Genomic DNA, 27151 nt, shown 5'->3' on the forward strand with positions numbered 1-27151 from the left:
CTGAAAAAGCAAGGAAGTTATTTCTATACTTGACACCAGGTCTCCAGCAAGTAATCAGGAGTTTGGTTTGTGGTACCAGTTCCGTCTTGTGACTGAAGAAATCACCCAGTTTAGGTTTATTCTACTGAGTTGCCTATGTTATCCTACAGAATCACAAAATAACAGTGTAAATGCTTTCAAAAACTGCAAAAGAAAAAAAAGCCCTACAAGTACTGTCATATATAGCTGTAGCTACATTCTGCTTCACAGGTTGATTCTTTGAATGGTTATTTGAAGATGTATAGCACCCAAAAAGCATGCTGTTGAAAAAGCAGTCTGAGAACATGGACTATTTATCCCTTATTTTCAGTAGATATTGAACACAAAGCACTGTTTGAGCTGTGGGTACATCTGTCTGCCATCTGCAAAACTTTTATTCATAGTTATCTAGTCCTTTGACCTTCTGGACAATGATAAATTTCATTCTCCGTATTCACAGCAGTTGAAATTCAGTCACTTTAAAGTTCACAGAAGGCACTGCAAATAGAATCAGATTAAATTCAAAGAGCATTTACAGATCCTTTCTTAAATTTGGCTACTTTGCTTCACCTGTATGTAATACTGGGGGAAGGCGGAGCAGAATCAAAGTTCACATTCAAGTGTCCAGACCTTGTAAATACATTTCCTTGGCTCCATGCAAAGGGCAAACTTGAGCTGTCCTAATTATTTAAATTAAATAAACACTACTGAATGGATCCACATGAAGAGGAACAATTACGACAACTATACAGCATCTCTAACAAACATGTGCTGCAAAAAGCTGCCTTTTTGCTGTTTACCTGTTGGGTTCAGGTTTAAAATCAAACTTATTGAAAACATTAAATAGAATTATCAACTACAAACCAGCAGTCTGCCCGGACAGATGGAGCTAGAGAGAAGTACTTATCTCTGAGCCAGTATCCTTAAGGCATGCAGTTAGAGACTGTTTCCTTCTTCAAAGACAACTCTGAAGAAATATTTTTCCCACTTTTTGATATCAGCAATAATCACCCCATTATAAAATCCATTTCTGCAAAGCATGGAAATGCCTTTGTAAACTACTCAAAATCTGTAGCCAGTTGAGGCTAATGCCACTCACAGAAAGCCCGCTGTACTTGTGCAATGCTAAGGTGTTCAGACATGGAGTGCAGAACACTTACGTAAACCTGTAAAACCCATAAGGAATTAGGAGGGGCTGAGTGAAACGTCATTTCTTCCTTCCTCAGGACATACCCGTTCTGTAACAGTGAGTAACCTAGGGTGGCAAATTTGTGGTTTTTGCTTTGGCCTGTGTTGAATGAACTATTCCAGTTCTGAAGTCACTCTCTAGAGAGCATTTCTGAATGGGAGTCTGCAAAGTCAGGAGATCTTCCTTTCTGTGTTGCCTGCAGGAGGAGATTTCTACCACAACTATTTGCATTGTATTTGTCCAAAATAAGATTTCCATTTACCATTCCAATTTATAGCTATTAGTACTTAGACTGTCAGAGGTACTAAGTACCAACACACACGTGAAAAGCCTCAGACTATATGGATGCAAGAAACACTAAAGATTGAGAAGCAGTTACTTACAGCTCTTCTTCCCTCTGATCAAGCTGCTGAGAATTTTTGTCTGGTACCTCCATTCCTCTACACTGTGGTGCAGTAAATCCCACTAGAGATAGCTAACTTCAGTGATTTGAATGGAGTAGCATTATATAGCTTTGCTGGCAAGGAAAGCCTCATACGCTATTTCTTGCATGCTTAATATACAAATAGGAATGGAAAATACAATGGAAATATTGTATATTACTAATATCAAGGTCTTGATACTAAGCAAGCAAACAAGTCACCCCTGCTTCTAAATCCGTATTATACATTTCTGGTATAATGAGCAAGACTAATTTTTGATCTGTCTTCATTTAATGATTTTCTTGGTATCCTCTGCTGCCTTAACTACTGCAGTAGGTAGAAGTTCTGACTACTCATGGTTTTTACTCACATGAACAGATCATTTATCTTCTAGGGTATCCACAAAAGCTGTATGACATTACTGAATATTTAGATGCATAGAGATAACAATTTCAGAAAATTCTAGATTGTAGTGTAATTCACAAACTCACAAAGAATACTCTAAAACAGGCCAGCAGCACCTTGCTAGTTTATTTTGTACATATTTACACTGAGCAGAAGCAGCATCTACCCCATTCCTTATATAGGTGATGAAAGATGAAATGACATTTGTCATAAATATAATGAATGTTCTGTGGTAATTAATGAAACATTGAAAGATAAGTGAAGCATGCCACTAAGCAAAACAAATACAGCCTCCTTTGTAAATTTAGGAATCATATGAATCTACATCATTATCAGAGTTTGTGTAAGGGTTTGGGTTTTCCTTTAATATACTTATAATACTGCTGAGGGGTTAGGTTACAATAGTCAACTATTACAAGAACTGTACATCCAGTTCACAAATTAAATGCTACGTATTTGTTAAGTGCCCTGTTCCAATGGTAAAGCTATTTGCAACAGACATTATGTGCTCACAGGTATTTAATTCTTGGATATAGCAATATCAAAGATGCACCTACTCATTGAAAGGAGATCAATTTTATCTTGTATTTTTTCTGATTCGGAAGTCTTTCTGAAAGAAGACCACATGTTTTGGGATATACCAACATCTCATCAGTTTAGATTTATGCCAGTCTGATGTCCACATCCCTTCTAGGTGTGGACAGATTCAGTGAAGACATCCAACAAATGATGGGCTTCAAGCCAGGCCTCTACTGGAGATTGTGCTGGAAATTTGTTAGCCCTGCTTTTCTATTGGTAAGTGCTGACAATTATTTCATCATCAAAAGAATGCTAGTATGCCTTTCCTAGAATATGCCATCGAGTATCAAGGTATCGAGCAAGGTAGTCTTTGTTATGCCCAGTGTTGCCAGGATGACTAGAAGGCACTCCTATTTAATTCTTTTCTCCTTCAATATCATAGGGGGTATTTTGTATAAAATATTTTGGTTGTGAAGGAAAAGCTAATTGTGGCAGAGATCATCTTCTGTTCCTTCACTTCTTCAAGGTGTAAAGGAAATAGCTTTTGTTAGGGAACACAAAGCGTGGCTTCAGTGTCTTCCCAGCATCCTTCCCAAGGAAAATAATCTAGCCAGGGATAAGTGTGTGCTGGAGAGAAAGGCCAAGTCTGTCTATGATTTAGCTGAACTCATCAATGGTGAAATTCCCTTACTACTAAAGCTTTGCTATCTATAGGAAATAAAATTACATAAAGTGTATCAGAATGCATAAGGTTCACCATCCCTCACCATTCTCATTTCAGCTGATACAGATTTGAGTTTAAAAACTGCAGCATCCTGTGGCTGGCCTCATCTTTGAAATAGGAATAATAGGGTAAATTAAAGAAAGTTTAATTTAGAAGGCCTGAAAACTGTATAAAATGATTAATGAAAGTGAAAAACAAAGAAAGACTTCATGAACTAAAGGTCACCATTTATACCAAATCAGATCAGACACATTATTTGGAATGCACCACGCCCCTTCTCACAAAAATCAAAGTTACTTAATGAAAGCATCATTATATACCTGCCTTATACAAGCACACATCTTTGTTACCTAGACCTGACAATGGAAAAAAAAATATCATGCACAGACTACATGTACCCATGTACCTGTGTAAACACCAGTCAGATCTAAAGACTTCGATCTTTACCTTGGAGCCATAAAATTATTCATTTAGAATAAAATATTAAAAGAAAAATTCACACTTAATTACAGCAACCAAATCCCAGGTCAAACTTTCCTAATTCCAGTAATTAGATGTTTTGCAGACTCCCACTGGGGTTCCGTGGTTACAGAGAAACCACATTCAATCCACTTCTCTGTAATCTGGATCTGCTGCTTGTTACTGTGCATTTGATCTACAGCTCCAAGGCTTACTCACCTTGATGTTATTAGTTGCCAAATCAAACTGTAAATAAAAGCTCTCTGCCTCTCCACAAAGACGTGCACTGGGCAGTGTTTCCAGATGCTCAGTTTGTTGAGGATTGCAGATATTTTTCTTCAAGACAACTAATACAGACTTCGCCTTCATGCACTGAATTAGCAACATACTAGGATGGCTGCCTAGTCCAAATCCAACAGCATCCAGCAGATGTTTCTGCCAAGACTTGGAAATATTTATGCAGTGATTTACCCAGGAAGGATTTTTTCCCCTTTAGTACAAAATGTGAAAAGCAATTGAAAAGAACCAGTATACGTTATATATTGTGCTTTTTTTTGTTTTGTTTTGACTGATTCTTAAAAAAAAGCCTGAATTTCAATTTGAATGTGTTGGTTCCATCACTGCAATAGTACCATAGACACAACCGTATATACTTTTTTCTTCCCAATCTGATCTCTGGCTGCTGCAGGTCTTTCACTCTTCCAGTATCATACCAACAGCTCAACACCATGTGCTACTAATTATATCTAGCAGTTCACAAAGGCATTTTAGAAGTTTTTACTTTCTACTAGATTTACCTTGTCCCTTTCTCTCAAAGCGTATACTATGTATACAACCTCTTGAGACGTAACTTTTCACCTGTGTGCTTTGTCTCTGAACCCAGAAATTGCAACAATATCCTCAAGGACATTACTTGATTAAAAATCATTGCATTTGTATCACATTTATTAGAGCACATCTCCCACTGGTAATTCATTTTTCATTGGAGGACCCCATGATGCCCAAATGGTAGAATGACAGCTTAGAGTAAGTAGCATGCAATTATACCCAGTAATTACGTGAAACACCAAACATGTATTAAATGTACCGTGTAATCTGCCTGATCTGTAGTGAAGCACTTGTGTTTTTCATTTGGGGAAAAAAATCCCAAAGAGTGAGCACTGCTTTGTGTAAAGGTTAGATTCAGAACAAAACTACAGTTTTATATTGGGATCTTCTCCTATGCTTATTTGTAAATCAAAAGGTCAGGATGAATAATATGGATATTGGACCTTGCTATGATTTTAGAAGACTTAATAGCATAAAAGCTGTGCATTCTTAAAGCAATACTTCTATGCAAATAAAAATCTGATATAGTTTTGTAATTCATGTAGTTTAGGATAATACAGAAAAGGCTATGCAATTGTCAGACAATTATTCCTTTAACAATCCTGTATTCGCCTAGCAGAGGTAGTCCCCGTTGGTGACAGGTAATGTATTACAGCAGTTCCTAGCAGTAAACACAATTCTCCACAAGCAAGGCAAGTTGGGGTCATCCAGATATCTGGTGTTAGGAAACATCCCCTTGAAGTCTTTCCTCTATGCTAACTGCTGCTGTGTACATCATGGCAAGAAAATCTCTAAAGGAAATCAGTATTTGTCTAATGATTTCACTGTCCATTTCCTTTAACCCACACCACTACTCTCCTTGTACATGTAGCCTTTGAAATCCTAAGCTCAAAATACTACAACTTGGCATTGCTACATGGAGCAGAACATACAAGTCCAGAGAATCAAATACGGAATTCTGCAACCCATATGGAAATAACAAGAAGCAAATAGAGTGGTACCTTACTCTTTCCTTCCTACCTCCAGTACTGGATAGGGTAGCACCAGGAGATAAAAAAAAAAAAAAAAACACTATTTTCCAGGCCTTAAGGCAGCACGACCTTTACTCAGTAGCTGTATTGTGCTGGAGTTTACAACATGCTTCTCATTGGGAAATGGGTACAGAACTCCTAAGGAAATGAGACCTAATGCCTCTGGGAAACAAAGATCCTGAATAGGTCTTTCTCATCTGCAGAATCTTTATTTTAATATCTCTAACACTAGTTTAAGTGAGACAGTGGCAGACAACCACCTGAACTTCCCACCAAAATATCAAATACTCCATGGCCAGAGTAGCTGAAAGGAAACAACTGTTAATATTAGTAAATGCATCAAGAACATCAATGGTTTAAGCGGTACAAGGTACACTATAAATAGGATGAAGGTAAATGGTAAAGCTGGGTTGAAATATTCCTTAGGGTAGCTGCCTAAGCAAACACGAGATCTGTTTTCCAGCCAAGCTTCATGTCTCAAAACAATGATGCGTGTTATTTTCTCTTCCCTAGTTTGTTGTGATAGTCAGCATTATAAATTTCAAACCTCTGACCTACGATGACTACACCTTCCCTCTCTGGGCAAATCGCATTGGCTGGGGAATAGCATTATCTTCCATGATACTCGTGCCTGCCTATATTATCTATAAATTTATGAATGTGCGTGGGACCTTTAAAGAAGTAAGTGAAATGCTAATAAAATGTCATGAAATGTTGCTATGAAATGAAACGGCTGGATCGAAGTTGGCAGTTTGTTTTTCTTGCTCCCCAAACTTATTACTTATGAGTGACCTTTTAGATCCAACTGTCTGATGGGTTGGGGTTTTGAGGCAGGATTACTGCATCCTGTTCTACTTTCTAGAGAGAAATTAGCTTTCCAGAGAGCACCATAATCATTTTACAAACTGATTGTTGATGCATGCAACTGATCTGATTGCTAAGATCTTGTCCTCTTTAACAAAAGACATACAAACCATGGTATCTTCATGTTCAGCTTGAACTGATGGTCTTCATGCTGCTCTACCTAAACAAAGCCCCAAGCATGCTTTATCACTCTACATGGGAGTGTTACAGACTTATGTACAAAGTTAATTCAGAGCTGCTGTCGTAGCACTGCACCCATCTCTAAAAACTACATCCACGTGCTGGGAGGTAGGATGTGCCCCCAGCATAGCCCTGGGCTCAGGAGTGCCTTTGTTCATTTAATGAGCATCCAGCAAGGACAGAAGGAATGCTTCACTGGGTCAGAGCAATAGGTTCCATTTAGCCCAGCATTTTATCTCTAACAGCAGCCACTCAGTGTTTGAATTCCTCTGTCAAACACATGTCCTTATCTATTTAATGGAATTACTCCAACCTTTTGCAGAGGATAGAATCAATGCAGATCCTTCCATTGTATTCATCACTAAGACCAGAATACTTGAAACTTTATATTCTAGAGAGACCAAGGTGCTGAAATAGATCTGGAAATCAAGAAGCACTCCTAACTCCTATAGTATGGGTACTGCCTGTGGTCTCATCATCTAGCCTCTTGCTTCTGTACTGCTGTAAGTGAGCCAGGGTGCTAAGTAGCAGCACCCTTCACCGCATAAACCCATTTTACCCATAACATACATGCTCCATGCACTGAATAAAGCAAAATCCCAAGGAGTAACAATTTGTGACCATCTTATTAAAAGCAGTAGTATAATAAGAAGGCACTGAATTAAAAGAAAACCTAATTCAAATGATTTTCATAACAGTAAAGGATTTGGCAATGAAAGCTTAATAGCTTTTTTTTAACTTCACTTATGTTTATGTGTAATATTATTATTAACTCTATTTAAAAGGAACCTTGTTTCCATGTGAAAAATGCATTTATTTCCTTACAATTCATTCCCCCATACTTTTCTTAATTTATCAGTTCAGAATGGCACAGGACCCAGGTTCACTGATCATATCAGTTTTACCATTGCTGTCATTTTAAATTCTTATCTATGGCCTTAAAACCTCTAGTTTAGAAAGTAGAACTCCTCACTGCTATACAGCATCAGTTTTTGTCTTTGTCCCCTCACATGGCCATCATTTTATGACCCAATCTAAAATCAGACTTATAGCTAGCTCTAAGGCTTTCCTTTTCTACAGCTAGAGTTATGCAATGCTCCAGCAGGACATTGAGGCTCTTAAACACCAAAACACCACTACACAGAGAATTAAGCAGAAAATAGCATCTCACCCTTTATCTGGGTAGGGCACACCCCCCTTGCATGGCCCTGGCAGTCCCTAAGGGATAAATGCCTTGTTTCCAAAACACTACAGTCACCTCTTAATGTTCCCATCAGAAAGGCACCCCAAAATGGGAACCCCTCTTGCCCTGCATCTCACTTATGTCACACATAACGTCTAGGTTTCATTTCTGGCTATTTTATTAGCCCTTCAGTTCTTTCCATTTCTCTGTGTTTACAAATCTATTTTCTAATAGTACCTAAGTATCATTGAATAATTCGTACTAGCCCAACAGGCTTTTGCCAGCTTGCACAAGCTTACTGACAGTGGGATGCAGAAGCCAAAAACAGTCAAAAAAGAACCTTCATTCATTTGGTAGTGTGTTCACAGATTTTTATTTTTATAGCTCCTGCAGATAGCAATTCTTCAGGCCCCTCATGAGAAATATGGCAAAAAGCTATTATATTACATCGAAGTGACTACCGTAATACCGTAAGATATACCCTAAATCATGGCTCAAAGCATGCACTTAGTCTAATGTGAAGTCCTTAGGTTAGTTGAAAGTTCCTGGTAAACCAAAATCTGCATATGATCCAAATGGCACGGCAGTGGGCAGACAAGAGAGACGAGCAGGGATACAGTCAGCACCTCCTTCCTCTCCCACGGGGCCTAGCCAACCCCATTTCAGGACTAACATCAGAAGTGTGAATTTCAGGGGATGTAAGTCCTGTTCGTGGTGTTCTTTTCCATACGCTCTTGCTAAATATTTGGACTCAGTATTTGCATAAACTTTCTGCTGTCACTTCTTAGATTAAATGCTAATATCAAGGGGCTTACAAGAAGCTCTGTGACCAAGTTAAAGGCACATGACAGTGATATTAAAGATTTAAGTTACTGTTTTAAATAAAGTTCACACTTCCCCTTTGTAGACTGGGGACTGCAGACATAATCCCACTTCATACGTCTGACTTTTTCTTCTTCTTCCCCTCTGATTTAGAGACTAGCTTACTGCATCACACCTGAAAACGAACACCAACTTGTGGCCCAAGGAAATGTCAGGCAGTTTAAGGTTTGTACTCCTTTCACCATGCTTTGTCTACTCATACCAACCCTTTCCTGCCTTTAGCAACAACTGCAGGTTTGCACCGATCCCAGAGAATCCCCCCAGGTCTGTGGTTCTTTATTCCTGCCAGCACAGCGCCAATCAGGAGGCTCAGGACTACGTGCACCAGGCTCAGTACGATGTGCACCAACTGTGATGGAAGGCTTTGGCACCTTCCTTCCAGCACTGTAAGGGAATGACTAAGCAAAATAGACAATGCTGCACGTCACTTAAATCCGGTATCCTAGGTCATAATGTCTAATCACAATAAGATCTCACCAAGAGATAAATGTATTTCCAGGCTATCGTGTGCATTTAAACAAGTCACATCCTCTCCCTCAGTTATTACACAGGGATCTGAAGTCATATTTTCTACATTTCAAGTATGACACAGGGTAAACAGCAACCAAAAATCCAGTGTCGGAGCTTAGACATAATAGCCATAAGGAAATCCTGTGCTAGGCTGTGTGGAATAGGCTCTCCCCACAGGCCTACAGTTGACTGAAACACAGCTGGAGACTTCTTAAGCAACCATGAAATATATGCTACAGTCTTCCAAATGCTGCTTTCCTTTTAGCAAATAAAATGAGCTCATTGAAGTAAAGTCCTTTCCGTAGAAGATAAAAAGGATGCAAATATGAAACTTGTTACTCTTATCAGCATCCGTGCTGGACCACTTTCTGCCTTCAAAGTTGAAAGCAACTAGAATTATGCACACCACCTCAAAACATGACCCAGATTTTATAGTGCTGGTTTGTACATTGGTATTGAAAACAGAAGTTTGCCTTTTGCTTACTCTGAAAAATACTGAGGAAAAAAACTGTTTGAAGTATATATATTTTTTAATTTTAGATAAAATAATCCCAGTGCAAATTTATGGGGTGCAGAATGGAAGCAGGAAACAAGCTTCCCGTTCCATGACCACAGTTTATGTGATGTGGCCAAGATTCTGTAGTAACAAAGCACCTCTTTCTGCCTTCTCATTCCCCTATTCCTGCCCTCAGTTATCCAAAGATTTGTAATGCTGCAGCTGTAAGTAATAGTTTAATTTTTTCCAGAGTCAGATGTTCCTGTGTGAATGGGATATGCACAGCAATTCCTACATAGCACTGGTCTTCTGAACCCAAATCCGTAATGGCAAAAAGGAAACAAACAGACGTCACTTAAATTATAAATAAGAGTGTACGTTGAAGCAAAACCCTAGTGACCCCTCAAAATGTGTCAAACACGAGGGCACGTTACATTAATTTGGTGGTGCCTTCAACAAGCATCTAGGAATAGGTCTTATCACTGAAGTGTAGTTAGTGCTTTGTTATTCTTTAAGGATGTAAGCAAAACACTGACCAAAATAACCAAGCAGGTACAAAAGTTTTCTTCACATGTTTCCACAGCTCTGGATATTAAAATTAAGCTGAGGGCTGAATCAATAGCCTCTATACTCAGCGTGTTTCTCACTGCTAACTGGAATCCAATGAAATTTAGTTGTGATCTATCGGTTGTTCTGAGACCTCTTTGTAACTAAATTTGTCAAGCAATGTACTTAAAATCTCTCTAACTACTATCACGTGATACAACATTATTAAACCACTTCTGTTCCCTTACAGCTTCAACACTGGCTAACAATATGACAACCGACAGGTTGAGGAAAAAGCCAATAAATTAAGCTAAACTGGGAATACAGAAAAGTCAAGTTCAAAGCTCCCTCAATGACGCTTGGACCAGGCTGGCTCAGAGCTTACCTCCTGACTCTTTGAGGGAAGACATCTGCTCTCTGTTCTCAATGCCTCCCTTCTATCACTTGGCTTCAAATGATCTTTAAAGACTCCGTTTAATTTTTCTTATCTCCTTTGGTGCCATGAGATCCCTACATGACCAAAACTTGTGAGTTTTGCTATTAGCAGAAGTGGAGGAGGGGGGAGCAGAGAAAAAAAAGCAATCAACATACGTTAAATGCTCTTTTATCGTGAAGAAGTGAATTAAACTTTTCAGACAGTAATAATTACTTCAGATACTCATGCCACGACCTGCTTTAAACCAACACCACCTGAACATTCTTAGATCTAAGGAAAAAGTACATCTCAGTTATGAGGAAAGAGCAACTTTAACTATGTATTAATGTCACTAGCTTTCTTGCCATACTATCCTTTGGGATATGAGTTTGCATCCTTCTGAAATGAAGACACAGTGCTTCATTTTCAGGGGTTTGTTATTAGTTTCTTCTCTTGGTGAAGAAGGTTGTCTTTACTGTACATGTCTGCGCCGCTTTCTGTCCATTTAATTCTACAAGCTGACAAGCAACAGGAACAGAATTCCTGGTGTGGCTACTAAGTACAGAATACAGATTATACCACACTGTGCTTAGTCAAAAACATATTCCCTTCTGCCAACAACTAAAATAGCTTTATCACATGATCCATACTCTAGAGACTTGTCCAGTTAATTGTAAAGAGTCACGTACAAATAGTCAGACTTTCATCTTTTTGTTATATGCCAAATAAAGAATGTACCATATATAAAATATATAGAAAGTTATTTTTAGAATTATTTAATCTTCCCAGAGGCACCAAAATACCAAACTTTGGTTTTATTCTGCTATCGTGAGCATGCTGTTATACTCTCACCTGGATTCACCTACCAAAACATAGTAAGATTGTGTTGAATGAATTAGAATGATATTTTAGTCATACTCAGCTTCCTAACCCTGTTCCTGCTCTCCTCTTGGGTAGCATTATGCAAGCTAGAAGATACAAAAACTCTGCATTTGGGTGCTGTTCTTACTCTCTGTGGTCATACACCACTCTAGTATCTTCCCAGTGATCACTAGATTTGGTAGCTTTGAGTTTCTTCCTGTAGGTATTTATCACTAGATATATAAGAAGTCAGAATTCTCAGAAGCAGTGGCTTCCGAGCTGAATCCAGCCTCAAGTTTACCTCTGGACCTTACCTCTGATTTTTTTCTTCTGTTTTCTTCTTTTTTACCTCTATATATTCAATTCAGCTCATTTTTTAAGTTTATGCAGAGCTTCTTTTTAAAGAGACCACTTACAAGGATGGGGCTTTTTACTCATAAAACAATTGTATTGTTTTCTTTTCCCTGTGTTCTCCCCCACCCACCCACATTTTACATAATCCAATTCAGAAGCCACAAGTGATGTTGGCCATTTTTGTTGAGCACTGCCAGAAAATTTCTTTCCTTATTCTTCCTTTTCCTCCAATGGAATCAATACTTCAGAACAAACCAAGTACTGTCCCATTTTCTTTAAAAGACTGTGTGACAAAGCAGTGGTTTTTATTTAAACAGGGCTTTAAACCCAAAGGACAGTCTTCTAACTATAAAGGCAGTCATATCTTCTGGTCCAGCTGATGGCCAATAGTCATTTAAACCTTGTTATTAAATATATTTCAATAATAAAGGAGTTTCAAAGGTTACTGCTTTAGTTCTGTAATTACAGGAAAGTCCAAACAGTGAAAATATGGTGAGTGTTTCAAAAAAACATCCCACCAACTTTATAGCTAATCCCATTTTTATTGTTTCCATAACTACAGGGGAATCTTTCCATTGTTATAAAGCTTTTTTTTCAATAATACAGCTGCTTCAGTCACAGGTTTGGCACCGCTCAGAAGCTTCTTAGCATAGATATAATTACCAAGTTTTGAAACTCCGAGGGGCTTTTTACTGGGGAGTTTTAACTGCTTGTCACATTATATATTGCTTGGTTTGCTCATGTTTGTAAATGTTAACAGCCTGCATCCATGTTCGCTTGTGAAACACCCCACCACCACCCGGGTAGCAAAACCCATGCAGGAAAAGTTGTTTCATCACCACTCCGCTCTGAAATAAGGACAAAGCTATCTTAACATGGGAGTGGAAACAGCTTTACCCAGTGCATAAGGAGCATTTTAAATACCAACTCCCGAGGCAAATACCCACTACATTATTTTTGTTACTGTTTAGCTTCTTAGGTTTAGTGTAATATTTATAGCTCAGGACTCCACTGCACTTTTACCATCTTGTTCTGAGGTTTTACAGACAAAACGTGCAATCTACACAGAAAACAATTGGCAAATCAGAGATAGCAGGAATCTTATTACCAGGAATAGCCCTAATGAAAGAGATGATGCATGATTGCACAGCTGGGCTTTAAGTTCAAGACGTCGCCCAGAGGAAGTAACCACAAAATAATATGACTTACTTCTGTCCCAGAAACGGAGAACATGTCCTCAATTCTCCACAGAATAAGATGCTCAACTACCTCATGCCTCCTGGACGATAAATGATGCCATTAGACTCAAATTAATGCCCTTTCAAGTAATAAAAACCCTTGTGAAGACAAGATTTTATTTCCAGTGTTATGGCATAGACAGTAATAAAAAAGCCACAGCTCTGGCACCCAGCTCCTTTTAGGCTTCCACTTTAAGCTCCCTAATGCATTTTCAGTATGGAAAATAGCAAATGCCACCAAGATCCTCATCTCCCTTCTGTTCGACCTAGTCAGGATCTTATCACCCAGGGGGTTTCTTACCTGCAAGTCTTCCTCTGTCTTGAATTTTCAGCCAAGAAGCAGCTCCCCATTTCTCTCACCTACATCTACTGGGGGAGCAGAGTCACTCTGGGGACTGGTGCTCCCCCAGATACCCCCTGCGATGACAAGTATATGCTGACGGAGTAGGCAGCCCGCTTCCAAAACGAAAAAAATTTGGTTGCAAGCTTATTCAAGATGCAGCATCATTACCCTGCTAATTAAGTTGGCTGTTCCATTAGCAAGCCAGTGGAGAAAATTGGGTGAAGTGATTAAGTTGCTTGTTTCACAGTTCTAGAAAAAGTCTTGAAAACCTTTTTTTAATCTGATAAAGGAAGCAGCTGTCATACGTTAGCATCTCCCTTCCGGCCACCCCTACCTTCTTCTCTGTTACTGAAGACCACCTGCCTGTGACCCACGTTGTTTCATCAAGCCACAGAAAGTTAACTAACACCAAAGAGAGGCTCTCCATTTTCCTTTGTACTCCCCCCATACGCACTGCAGGAACATTTTTCATCAGTTATTGTTCTATGGCTACATTACTAAAACTCCAGAGATTTATATTTCTACTGGAAAGACTATGTGTCCTTCATGAGCAGCTGCCCAAAAAGCACTAGTTGCATTTAGTGTTTGGCCTCTGATTGAGCCAAACCTTTTCTGTCCGTCTTTCTTGTGCTCTGTCATGTCCCGAGGCATACACCTTGGCAACACTTGAAACATCTTACCCTAGTGAAGGAAATCCAGGATCAAACATGGTATTTTAAATATAGAATGTAGGAGGAGAAATACGTGGCTGTTACAGTTGTACACGTTCCCTAACTGCACGTGCAATATATGTTGTATGTAATTTTCCCAGAGGAAGTTCCCTATAATTGGCCATTTCTTCTCAGCAAAATGCCTTTTAAATGCTATTACTAAAAACGTCAAGCCCAAACATCTTGTGTATACATCCACTCTCTATTGTTTTAACATGAATCAAGTTTATTTTGTACTGCTAGGTTGTAGGAGGAGGGCACGTAGAAAGTTATTTTTCTTTTCATGTCTATTTTACAGTTCTTCTGATTCATACAGCAACCATTAACAGATATTTGCTTTTGTGGGAGCAGGTAGCTGTCATTCACATCCTGGACTGATTTCACTGAGCTTTGCGAGGCATTGGCAAGCATTAATCTCTTTCCTAAAACCCAGATTTAAACCTTCGATCAAGGATCTTGAAAGAGGTGAGACTTACAAATGGCTTATTTGCTTCACCCACTTAAAACTTTTTAAAATGGGCCTGAGGTACTCAGACATAGAAGTTATCACAGCTCAATAAGTGACAGCATATATTAGTCTACCTGCAGGAATTATGTGCGTGTTCTGAGCCTCTCAAAGCAGTAAAACATTTATTCTAGCACAGTTTTCTCAGGGCTGACATGGGTCAGCCGATGTGCAAGAATTCTCCCTAAATTAAAGGCCAACATGATGGTTCAGACTCGAAGTTCAACAAACAAGCTTGGCTGTAGTACCGAGAGACAGATCTTCTATAAAAGCTTCTGGAAGCTTTCCTCCGAAGGAAAATGCTTTTTCAGTCTACCTTCCTCAGACTTATACCCATGTTCCTGTTGGGGACTGTGGCCTGACCTAGCAAAGCAGTGGAAAGTTAAGCTCTTAGATAAAGCTAAAAATTTTTGGAATACACTGCAGAAGTCCAACAGGATCTTGATGTAACCTTACTAGGTTCATATCTATATACAAGCTGAGAGCTCACATACAAGCACATGAACTATTTTAAGCAAAGCTGGCCAGAAATCACCATACAGGACTGAATTAGTGAGCTGCTTGGACGCATGAATTGTTACAGACTTTCCTTTACCAAACTGATAGTGGTTGGTACATGAGAACAGCGTGAAATTGTTTGTATATGCTCTGTGTCAGAAGACTAACCAGCACATGCTAGCTTCCTTTAGGAAAAGGTTACACCCTTACAGGACATTGCAAAGCAGTCAAGAATTATTTTTTTTTCCTAAAGTACTTGACATAAGTTAAGCAGTCAGTTAAGCCCTGTTACTCTTGTGACCTTGCATCACTGAGTTTCAGAGAGGATCAGATAAAGGAAACTGTTGTAGCTCAAAGGTCCATTTTGAGTGTTTCTGTGCTGTGGAAGATACCTTTTTGTTGAGCCATTTCAGTCCTTGTAAAACAGACTTCAACAGGAACAATTCTCCAAGCACCTGCTCCCCTCTAATTCATACTCTTGAATTCATACTCCTGAAGGACAGTTTTTGCTGGCTATCACCCAAGAGCACTCAATGACCAAGTAAGCACACACATGTTCTTTAGCTGTGATTAAAAGTACAATTGCTCATTTTTGCCTGCTTAAGCTTAGCTGGGGAATGGTAAGACATGCATACCATGCCACGCATAGAGAAGCTTTTCCTAAGACACAATATTTCAGATATTTTGTACATTGTTCCAAATAAAAGCTGTATCTACCTAGGCCCAAGATCCTTAGCTGGTAATTGGTAAAGCAGTACTGTTCACTGCCTGAGAACTAATTTAGATGCATCTACATGCATCGGATATTGACTGCTACAGAGAACTAGATGGCAGGTAAAGACACGTCAGCCAGCAGAAGAATGTAACTAGCTGCATTTAATGACAATTTCATCAGTTTTCCTTTGGCATCTAACAACAGAATATATTTAGACAGTTTTCAACCACTGTATGACTGCCCTAGCAGAAGCACACAAATTGAAGTCTGAGTAACAGAAGTCCCAAGTACTGGGTGAAGTTGTCCTCCTTAGAGACGTGGAGATACCTGGACGCTAGCTTTTGGGGAGGGATGGGGTCAGGGAAAAGGTGAAACGGGCAGGGCAGGCTCAAGTAACAGTCCAGCCTTCATGTCAAGGCCCCATTACCAACAGCAGGCCTTCCCATGCCTCAGCACCAACAGCAAGCCTGGGCCGTCCAGGTGCTTTGCTCTCCTTCTTTCTAAAGGTGTTTCTTTAGCTGCCATGCTGACCAAAAGTTGCTTAGTTTCCTTAACGATGGTACAGAATAATTTCAGTGAACTAAGAAAATCACTAAGCCTTAAGCCGGCTCTCTTAAAGGTGTCACGGTTTCTTGGTCACCACCAAGAGACCTCAGACTTGCAGGTGACCTGCATTTGCAATGAGTTACAGTGCACTCTGTGAGCCCATCTGCAAGACGTAGCCTTCGTGTGCTATGGATAGTGTCACTTGTAAAGGGAGAGTCTCCAAATAGTACATTTTGAAACTATCTTCTAATAGGCCTGATCAAAATTTGCCTTACAGATAAAAGCTTTATAGTGAGTGTTTACTTGGTTTACACCAATGTTTTACTTAATTTGTAATGCCTTTTTATAGCAGTGACTAGACGTTACCTTAGATAAGGGTATCTCTGTATAGGAAATATTTTAATATTTTTACCAGTTCTTTTTAATTTTCATAGAATATAAGTGTATATTGTAAGGCGAGAAACTCAACTTTGCTGTAACAAGGTTATCACACAGGACCTATTTCTCCGTTATAAGATTTTGTAGTCAGCCAGTCTAGTTCCATAGCATGTTGGCCTTTGAGTATAAATGTAAACACGCGATCAAGGAGAATAAAACATTACCTACAGCTAATGCACATTGTAGCACAATATTCTCCATTGCTGCCTTATTATCGTATGAACAAGTCATATGGTTTTTAATTTATATTGTGAAAGAAACAGAGCATCCTTTGACTGCAATTTTGTGTTGTTAGACAACTTGACATTAAACTAAATTAGTGTCCAACAGGTCTACTTCCAAAGTAAGAGATCATATTGCAGTTTTCAGGAATAAGTTTACGTAGTAGTTCTGAACTTGCCACTAGTAAAAATACTCTCCAAGGTGCCCCAGTGACCAAAAGTGTCCAAACACAGCCATGACATTTCCACACCCAATTCCATTAACTGTGCAATCTGCAGGTCCGTTCACCTCTTTTTTTTTTTTCCTGTCTGTCTTTGGTTATCTGGGGAAATGGCATTTCTTTTTTTTTTATTACTATTTTTGAAAGGGAGACACCTACATGCCCTGTGTAATTAGAAACAACTACAATTCTTATAAATATGGATATGGATGTGTGTGACGTGTGCCAGTTAACTATACTTAAAATGCTGATAAAGATGGTGAATGTAAAGTATTTGTCCTCATTCTTCTGTCTGTCTGTGATCAGTGTAAATAAGAACTGTTTTAAGCTGTGCATTAATGTAACAGATTATTCCAATATTGTGTATAAAATTATTTAAATAAAATCTGAGAAATATGCACATAAAAAAAGAGTATAAAGGAAAACCTTATGTACCAAGAATTTACTTATGGCAGTCAATTAAAAGCTGAACTGAGAACTTTACTCGTTGTCAGTCCTCCTCCCAGCTGTGATGGGCAACATGCCCTTTGCACAATTCTAGCCCAAGCTTCCCAGCAGCTGCGGGGCACTGGTTCTGCAGCAACTTCCGTGGAGGCAGAAGGCTGGCCTCGGAGGCCAGCAGGGCTGGAGCAGGACAGTTCGCAGCCCTGCACCAAAGGCCTCCACAAGTAAGGCTGCGGCTGGCTGTACAGACTGGCAGCCACCTACAACCCAAAGAGGGAACTCGGTGCAGCTCTCAACCTTCAGGAAGTGGTTGACATCCTTTTAGTGCCCCATGGGTAGGTTTGCTTCCACAGGTGAACTCCCTTCAGGAACATAATTACAGCAAGGCAAATCAGAGTCTCACAACCAGACATTGGAAGGAAAAAAATCAAGGCCTTCAAAAACCACAAATTGGTCCAAATGCATAGCACAAAAGCTGTAATTTCCCTGAGGCTATATAGTTTCCCGTTTTCCTTTTGTTCATCCATTAACTTGCCATCACTAGCAATAACCATAAGAACATTATTCTTAATTTATGGATCAGCCAGGAAGAAAAGGCTACTCATCTGACATGGAAAAATGGATAACGATGATCTGTTGCTACAACTTAAACAATTTGCTTATTTTCCTGCATGGAGCATCACAAATTGATGTGAAATTTCCTAACTGTCAGGTACAGAGACTAATCTATTTCTCTCAGCTACTTTAAATACATCTGTGTTGTTAAGGTACAGCCTTCAATTGTTTATATTCCTCTATCTTCAAGCAAGAAAAAAAAATATTTTAATTATTTAACATAGCTGAGAACTTGGAATAACAAAATTTGTGCCAATTTTTAATGACGCAAAATATTTAAAACCAAAAATTAGTATTAAAATAATTCCAAGTTGCTTCATTAATATACAAGCGCTTCACAAATTTTTCTTTAAACCGATTCTGCTGTTCAGCAAGTCTGTGTATGAAATTTCCACTTTTGGCTACCCTGCGCCCTCACATTTACCACATTGCCATCTTGACCCCATTTCAGTCCTTTTGCAAGTCTGACTCAGCACACTTGAGAAAATAAAATTAGGCAGGGCTCACTTAAAATAATAGAAACCTTGTTCCCTCCTCAAAGTACCATAGAAAACAAGTTTCTTGTCTGCATGTGGATAACATTAATATGAACTTTTCTAGTTATTTCTCTAATTTGCTCAAAAAAGAACCTAAATTATAGCCTTTTCCAACACACAGGAAAGCAACAGCAAATCAGGTACCAGTGACATTAATGGTAAAAACCACCAGGAACAGCAGTACTACGCTTTCCTATCTCTGATTCTTCAACATCTACTTTTCTTACATCTAAACACGAGATTTCAATTTGCCCTCTTACCTGAATATTTACAACTTAAATTAACTTAAAATTTTGTGGTGCGCTTCTGCACTTTATCTTTGAAGTGAAAGTTGGAGGCTGGAGAGAAGTCAGAATGCACCTAGTTCTTCCTTTAGAAGTAATAACTACAAGTAATAATCTTTTGTTTAAGGAGTTTGAAGAGAAAACAATGTAGCTTTATTTTTCTTAAACTACAAATATACTGCTATATTTGGGGAAGAACTAGAAACACTCACTTGCATAATCCAATGGATAATTAGAGCAATAAATCAGAAGTAATTCTTTGAGAATGGAAGGTCCCCCTACTTCCTCAAAAACGAAAACAATGATAGTACAGCACATCTATGGAAAGTTTTGCAAGACCTCAGAGCAGAGCAATGGCATACACTTGGCATTAGAATTCTTCACTCAGTTATTAAAGCTCACTAAAACACCCAAAAAAGTGACTTAAAAAAATTGCATTTAGGGAATGAGTGGCATTAAGCACAACTACCAGTTTTCTTCTTACATCAATATGATCTTTCCTTATTTTATCGTAATTTATTGCCTAACCATTTCCTCTAAAATCATCTTTATGCTCTTGCTACTAAATTAACTCTTTGGTGTGGCAGAGCCAGTCAGTGCCCACGATGTTCCTTCAGAACACATGACTAACAGCACGCTGTAAGTGTATGTAGATGTATGCCAGGGCAGAAGATAAATTCAAATTTTGACTACTGAAATTATTTTAGCTATATAAAATTATGTTTAACATGAGCATTCTGAAGCATGGTTCTCTCAAGTTCAACTCAAAGTTCACAGTAACCAGACAAGGAACCAACCTTCTGGTCTTATGACTTACGGCTCAGATTTAGCCAGCCAGCAGTGAAAGCCTTGATCCAGCACCGACCCAACGAAAGGAGCAACACCAATTCTGCTTTAGAATAAATAAAATTGTAAAGTTTACTATCATTTCAGGCAAAAATCTGTAGTCCCTTTCAGTAAAGATGCAGTTCACAGAGTACATGGACAAAAATCAATTTTAACCCAAATACCTACCACATATATTTTCAGAAGGTATCAATGCTGGTGGTTTCTTTTATTACTTGTAGTCACTAAGACTTAGAAAAACGAAACACAATTTAAGACACCTACATTAATAGTAAAATAAATTGATTTCTATTTAAGTGTTTTGTGATTTCCCTCCTTTTTGCTATAGCCAAAAAATAATCAAGCAGGGAACACTTAGACAAGACTTTTTTCCTGCTAAACTCCCAATCACAAACTGTTCACAGACTGGCCTGTAGTTCCAGTTGTCTCAGCTAATTGACACAGAATTCCAGTTCTTATGAATTCATGAGATTAATGCTCAGAATTAGGTTTTCAGTTTTATCCCAAAAAAGCCTTTGCTTCCAAAAATTCTAACATGAAAATTATTGCTTCTACTAATATTTCTGCAAGCAACTATTTGCTACAATATTACCAAACGTGAACATAAAGATTTGCAAACAGAGCAAAACTACAACTAAGGTTTTTGGTCCAAGCAGTTATTCATGAACAATTCTGAGAAATTGCTGTGCCCTGGCAGTTCACACAGCTTGGAGCATGACACTAGCCTGCTCAAAGCTTGAGTTTTGGTCCTTGTGATTGCATGCATGGTTGGTGTTGTGCTGCCAGTACCACAGAGGAGTGTTGCAGTCCCTTGAGATCTTCCACGCTGTATGTGTCTGCACTTAAACGCTCCTTCGCACATTTTATAATGAAGTTGAGTTTCATTACATGCTCCTTTTTTCCTCTAACATGTACACTACCTTTTATTATTAAATGATTTGATGACGACTTGGTGTCCTACTCCTGCCAAACCAAATACACAGAGTGAAACCACTTCTGTAAAGTCACTTCTGCAATTCACCGATTCTGGGCAACTGAGCAGCAGGGAAGGATTCAGAGTACCTTCATGTGGGGTCTTTGTTCTGTGAACTCAGACAGGGACTAGGATTTTCCCAGCATCCAGCATTATTGACATGACCATCGTTGTATTCTCCAGGCCTGTTTGTAGAGACTGGAGAAGCCTAGTTGCTGCAACAATTCCTGTACACCACTCAAGAGTCCTTGGAAACTGCTTACACCTCCTCCGTCTCTACATTGGTGAGCCTCAGAGAACGTAAGGCAGGTAGGATTAAGGCCCCATTTGGCCTATTAGCTCCCAGTTTTTCTGCTTCAAAGATTAAGAATGGAGTGGTAACATGTTTAAACAGGTTTCCTTTTTAGCTCAGCGTAATTATTTCAGGAGAGAGAAGAGATCTATGACTGAGTTGAAGTCAGAAGGAAGGAACAGTCACAACATGAATGCTTCAATTCAGTAATTCCAACCCAGTTTGTGTAAGTTTCTTGGTAATATTTGTATGTTAAAAAAGATGGATTTGCATAGAGAAGCTTCCATAAGAAGCTGGCTTGCTACTTGACTCTAAAGAATAAATCCAGTTCACATCACTACTTTGTATATTGTTTGAACAGCACAAAGGGAAAGGAGCATGTCTACGGGTTCGTAACAGCTTGCTTGTGTTACTTCCAGAAGATGATTATTCACACGTTCATGACCCACACAAATCATTCCCTTACTGAAAGACGCACAACATCTACATGTTCACTACAATGACCTACTCTATCATTGTTAAACAAGTAAGTCATACACTTTTCTTGGCCATGAATGATAGTTCATCATATAGATGCCAGCAACGAGTGGCTTTTCATCAAGCCGTTCTCTGAAGCTGCAACAACGAATTCTGAGGTCCCAGGGGATATATAAACCTTGTGCAATAATCTGATGGCAAGACTGCTTACAAAGCTAATAGCTGTATTATGCTGCAACAGATGTTTTAACAAAAACAATCAGAATCTAAAAAGCAACAATCCTATTTGCCAAATGATCAATTAAGTTTCAGACCAGCAGTTTCATTTCCTTGCAAATATGTAAGAATACCCAACAGTAACATTTGTGTGTTTTTTTTATCCAAAAACTATTTTCTGTAAAGTATACAAATCCCTTGAAAGGCAAAATCTTTAAGCATGGAGTCGAGAACACACGTACTATATGCCAGATGACGACTGAATCATCACGTACTGTTGTACAAGCAGTACCTCTCAGTTATTTTTGACATTTAAGTCCTATTCACTTACCTGTTGGAAAGAGACCATGGCTTTGATATCCACAGTGGACCACAACATGTGTTCAGAGCTCCAGGTATGAGGAGTTACAGCTCTGGACACATGCCTGTGCCAAGCATTTCCACCTGGATGACAACATTTTTGGAACCCACGAGTCCCCTACTCCTCCTCGTGGAAGAAATGCAGAATCCTCACTTCCGAGCAGCAGAAATCAAACAGGCATCTCAAGTCTGTGCTTTGCAGAGCCTGACTTATAGGTTCTTCATTACACCCTGTCCTTAATAATTGCAGACATACCCAACACAAATACTGCACTGAACAATAATATTCCTAGGGAAGGACATGAAATATGAAACAAGTTTTAAAGGCAAGTAGTTTACTTCCAATCCTCAAGATTTTTTTTTCCCAGATTTGCCTGAGCACAACCAAAAAGTATAGCTTGGTTGTGCCTTTAAAGCATAAAGTGACCACCTTCTGAAAAAATGTGACTATTCATCTTACTGACACCTCAGCTTGGCTCAAAGGAGACAGGGTGGAGGAAATTAGCTTCTGATGTTTCTGAGTGTGTGAGATGGGAAAAAAATCTGAACTCTGCACACAGAATTCAGTGATGCTATTGAGTTAGAAGCTCAACAGTAACTCCACGTTTCTAGGTGCCAGATACTTAATCCAACAAGGTTGGGATCCTTGCAGTTCTATAAATTTAATTTCCAAAGGGATAGCTTGCTCAAGGTAGGTTTGATAAGCAGCGACAGTTGTGAACATATGTCCAGAGCTGTCCACATTTTCTTTTCTGGATGGCATCTGGTGATCAGCTGAAAGCAGATCTGACATGCACACAAGACACTACCATAATGCAATCCAGAGAATAAGATTAGTGCATCAGTGGAAGAATGTACTTGGATATAGCCTAAACAACAACAGAACAGCAGTATACAACACGGAAAAGAAACTTATATCTGAAACAATATCTGAGAATTATAAGTAAAACCCATGGGATGATAACATCAAGAGATGATGAGAAACAGGGAAACTAGAAGCATTTACCCATGTAAACAATTGCTCCTATAATTGTAGACATGCATCTACAATTAAACAACTCTCTAAAAGTAATCTCCATATGGAAGTGAAGGTAGATGCTGACATGAATTACAGTTCATATGCAGGTATATACATGGATTTAATAAAATATAAACTGGAAAAATATTGTTTTGACCCTTGAACAACAGGTTATGAGATAACAGGATTACATTTGGATCCAAACTACATCAACCTTGTCACAGCCACTTAAGAAGCAACATTAAGGCAACCTGGTAAGAAAGATTGCAAGAACAGAATTGTCACCTTCAGTAAGTTAGTAAGGAGCTTCCCACTGACCTTTCCAAATACAATAAAATAAAATTTAGGAGATCAAGGACATGAAAATAACCTATTTAAGCGAACAGAGAAAGGTAGTGAAATAGGTTAGTCATTACTGCTTTTAGAATATTTCTTAGTTTCAGTTTTTCATGCACATGCATCCTTACAACACAAAGAAAGGGCAGCCTTCCTCCCTTTATCCAACTGATAGGCACATACTTAGTACAGAATTCATTGGATCTAGCTTCAAATCCTATTCTAATTCAAGTAGACCTATTTTTATCTCACTTTCTTGCTGAAGTGGCTAGTCTATCCATCTACAGAACATCATTCATCATGACTCAGTGCCACAGGCTGGCTTTCAGCCCAAATATTACCATGAGCTGCTCCTGACCCTGTCCTGGTAGAGCAACTGTGCAGTTTAGGTTACTGATAAAAACTCAAAGTCTGTAACTCTGAGTATAAATTCTATTTCCTTTGAAAGCTTCACCTACATCTATTCCACCAAACTGTACTTTTTTTTTTATTTTGAGATTTGTTACCTTTTACATAAACCTTTCCAGAGAGCTACAGGAGAAATAAAGCATACAGGGAAAGCAAAAATAAAATAAAATAAAATAAAATCACAAAGCCATAATTTCAAGCAGAAAAATAATACTACCTTTCAAAGAAGAGGTGCTTGTCATTCCAATTTGTAGTTCACATGAAAGCAAATCTTTTAAGAAATTTCGCTATTTTGACATTCATCATGACTGAAAAATCATCAGTTACAGCTATTCAATTGCTAAATTGAAAGCTTTGGAATCAATAGCATGTATTTCTAGCCATTTCTTTAATTTGGAAAAGTGAAAAAAAAAATCAGACAAGCAAAGATTTCACAAACTAAAAAATGGTGTCTCTATTATAATCTCCATGCCCTGCAATGGCAGAATTCTCTCTGACAGTCAACTCCCTTAGTGAGGGCTGCCAAGCTGAAACCGTCTGCAGAGAAGCTCAGATGCCATCATTTGACATGGAAGACATCTCCCAAAGATTCAAAAGATATAGGACATAAAATATGGGACTGAATTCAACCACCTTTATAGTGTCGTCTTGCTCTCACAGCCTCAAACGTTTTGTATCTACCCAGACTTTACTTAGGTGTCTTATGGTTTGAACAATCCTTACAAATTACAAAAGCAGATCACTCAAATATAGGATTCTATACAATAAGAACCCTGCCACTAGAAAAAATGACATATCATCAGTCTTTCCAATATTAATGAGCATATATGAACAGCAAGAGCCACACATGCTTGTGCTGGTACTGACAAAATTCTTCTCTCCCTTCTGACAGAAGAATACAAGATGCTCCATTAAGAAGTAATTCTAATATTGTAACCCAAAGAGACAATTTTGTGAAACATCTCAAGCCATTTGCTGTCACTTGTCATTACAACCTCAGCCATCAATACCCCAAATACTATTATTATCACACAGCCTAAGCTTACTCATAGAATGGGATTATCAAGCAAGTTTTAATAATAAAAAGAACAAAACCCTACACATGGTGGCACAACCTTTCAAAAGGCTTGAAATGGCTTACCTTCACAGGCGAAGCTGTCTTCTGCTGACCAAACTCACAATGTAAACCACCCATCATTCACAGTTTATCTGCACAAAATTAATAACTATAACAACTCATAATTATAACAACTAATTTGCAGATAGATATGTGTCAACAGCATTTTTGTCCTTGCCAAGCATCTTTCTTTTCTCATTAGTGCTTGCAGCTGAGCAGCTGTTGCTTATGAACAAAAGGCCACCTTAAGAACATGAACACATCTATCTTTAAACCAGTAAAACGTTACAGCTAAGGAGGCTAAACACCGTTCTAAACCTGGCAACAACTCTTTGGCTATTTTACTTCTGATCCTTTGCCACAACAGTTAAGTAGTGAGTGCCTAGGTATAAATAATTTAAGCATTTTTTTTTCCATCTAAAAGTCAATGCTTTTTTACCCAAATGGTGGTTTTCTTTTTGACAGAAAGATGAAAATTGACAAAAAAAAGCACAGTTTATGCAAAAGATGTTTCAAGTCAACAAGATGCAGTGGAAGATGCTGACAGTCTTCCAAGACAATTGTACCCATTGCCCAGTGCATATAAACACATACACGCACATATATATGGGTGGAGAGAAAGAACAGAAATTAAGAATTTTTACAAGGTCACTAGGTTCTGGAACATCATTATGACCATTAATCCCTCAAATCAACTTTTAACTAACAAGCTTAACCAAAAAAATTCATCCTGTCATTTCACCCCATGAACAGACAACTGACATGGAAGTAAAACCATGCTTTTGGCAAAGCTGCTACAGATGGATGAGCATCAGGCCCCACGAACTGGAATACAGTAAAGAATATTAGCTTCCTCCTAAAGAAAGGAAGTGACAAATCCAGCCCATAACAGAGCAAGCCTTTTTCTCCAATGCTGGTGCTAGCTCACAAGCAAGGGGTGAGGGTCACAAACCTCCCAGGGTAGTCGGCATTTCATCAAGTGGCAAATGCAAGTGGGGAATAAGACAAAATTTTAAAAAATACTTTTTGAAATAGTGATGCTTTTTTCTTATATGGGAGAAATCAAAAAATCTAAGATAAGAACAAAGATCTCATTATGACTAGTTAGCATTGAGTACAATTCAGTCCTAGTACAAAAAACTACTGTTTATGGGGCAAGAATCGCTTATGGGGTAAGAATCAGGAAACAGAGAGAGGCTTGGGGCAGATATCTAGGCACACCTGACTCGCAGGATATTCCACATGCACATGGCTGAGTTATACAGAAAGCTCATGTTCCTTCTCCAGGTCCAATGTGAGCAATGAAACAGGGAAATCTGTTCAGTATGCGCTTAACAAAAACTAATTTCTCCCTTCCCAAGAAGGGAGAAACTTATCTCAGTTCAAAGCTTAAAGGAAATCTGCATGATTTGCTGGCAACCAAAATCACGTGTATCTAAACCATTCCCTCCTCCTTTCCAGAACACACATTGAAGAGCCACAGACCAAAATGTTTGAGCCTGAGGTGAAACAGACACTGCAAGGTAATGAATCTTGTCCGGTTTGCAGTTCCTAGAACCGATTGATTTTTCTGCCACCTGTCTTCATTAAAACTTTGGCCCACAGAGCTGAACATTAAGTCCTCCATGTTCTGCTAAGAGGTCACTAACAGCATCCCCTCCGCTTCTGCTTTCCAACCTTAAAGTTAATAAAACCGAATTGTAATGAGTACATTGGTTTAACTTTACAGCCTGTTCTCAGCTCTGCTGTCACAATGCTTCCACCACCGATAATGACAATTCTGAAGGGACAAAGGCGTCATAGGGCTGCTGCTGGGTGGTTCACACAGGGAAAGGAGGGCCCTCTAACCAACCTACAGCATTAATGAAGGTCATGGCATGCCTTGACCAGCATCAGCTCCGCTAGTTG

General features: G+C 38.8%; 2 protein-coding genes across 3 annotated transcripts in view; one reads left to right on the top strand and one right to left on the bottom strand.

Annotated features, from left to right (window-relative positions):
* LOC310905597 (sodium-dependent noradrenaline transporter) overlaps positions 1-11424 on the top strand; it is a 67873-nt gene extending 56449 nt beyond the window's left edge. For both annotated transcript variants that reach the window (XM_083852089.1, XM_083852090.1), the window contains exons 12-15: positions 2729-2829; positions 6109-6276; positions 8798-8869; positions 10507-11424. In XM_083852089.1, the coding sequence (XP_083708215.1) occupies positions 2729-2829; positions 6109-6276; positions 8798-8869; positions 10507-10530 (365 nt within the window). In that variant the 3' untranslated portion in view covers positions 10531-11424. The remainder of the gene's footprint in view (positions 1-2728; positions 2830-6108; positions 6277-8797; positions 8870-10506) is intronic.
* Positions 1-27151, bottom strand: part of LOC310905612 (uncharacterized protein) — a 724478-nt gene that overhangs the window by 669129 nt on the left and 28198 nt on the right. The window lies entirely within an intron of this gene.

This window comes from Anser anser (assembly GCF_964211835.1).
Source record: "Anser anser genome assembly, chromosome: 11".
In the NCBI taxonomy this organism is placed as follows: Eukaryota; Metazoa; Chordata; class Aves; order Anseriformes; family Anatidae; genus Anser; species Anser anser.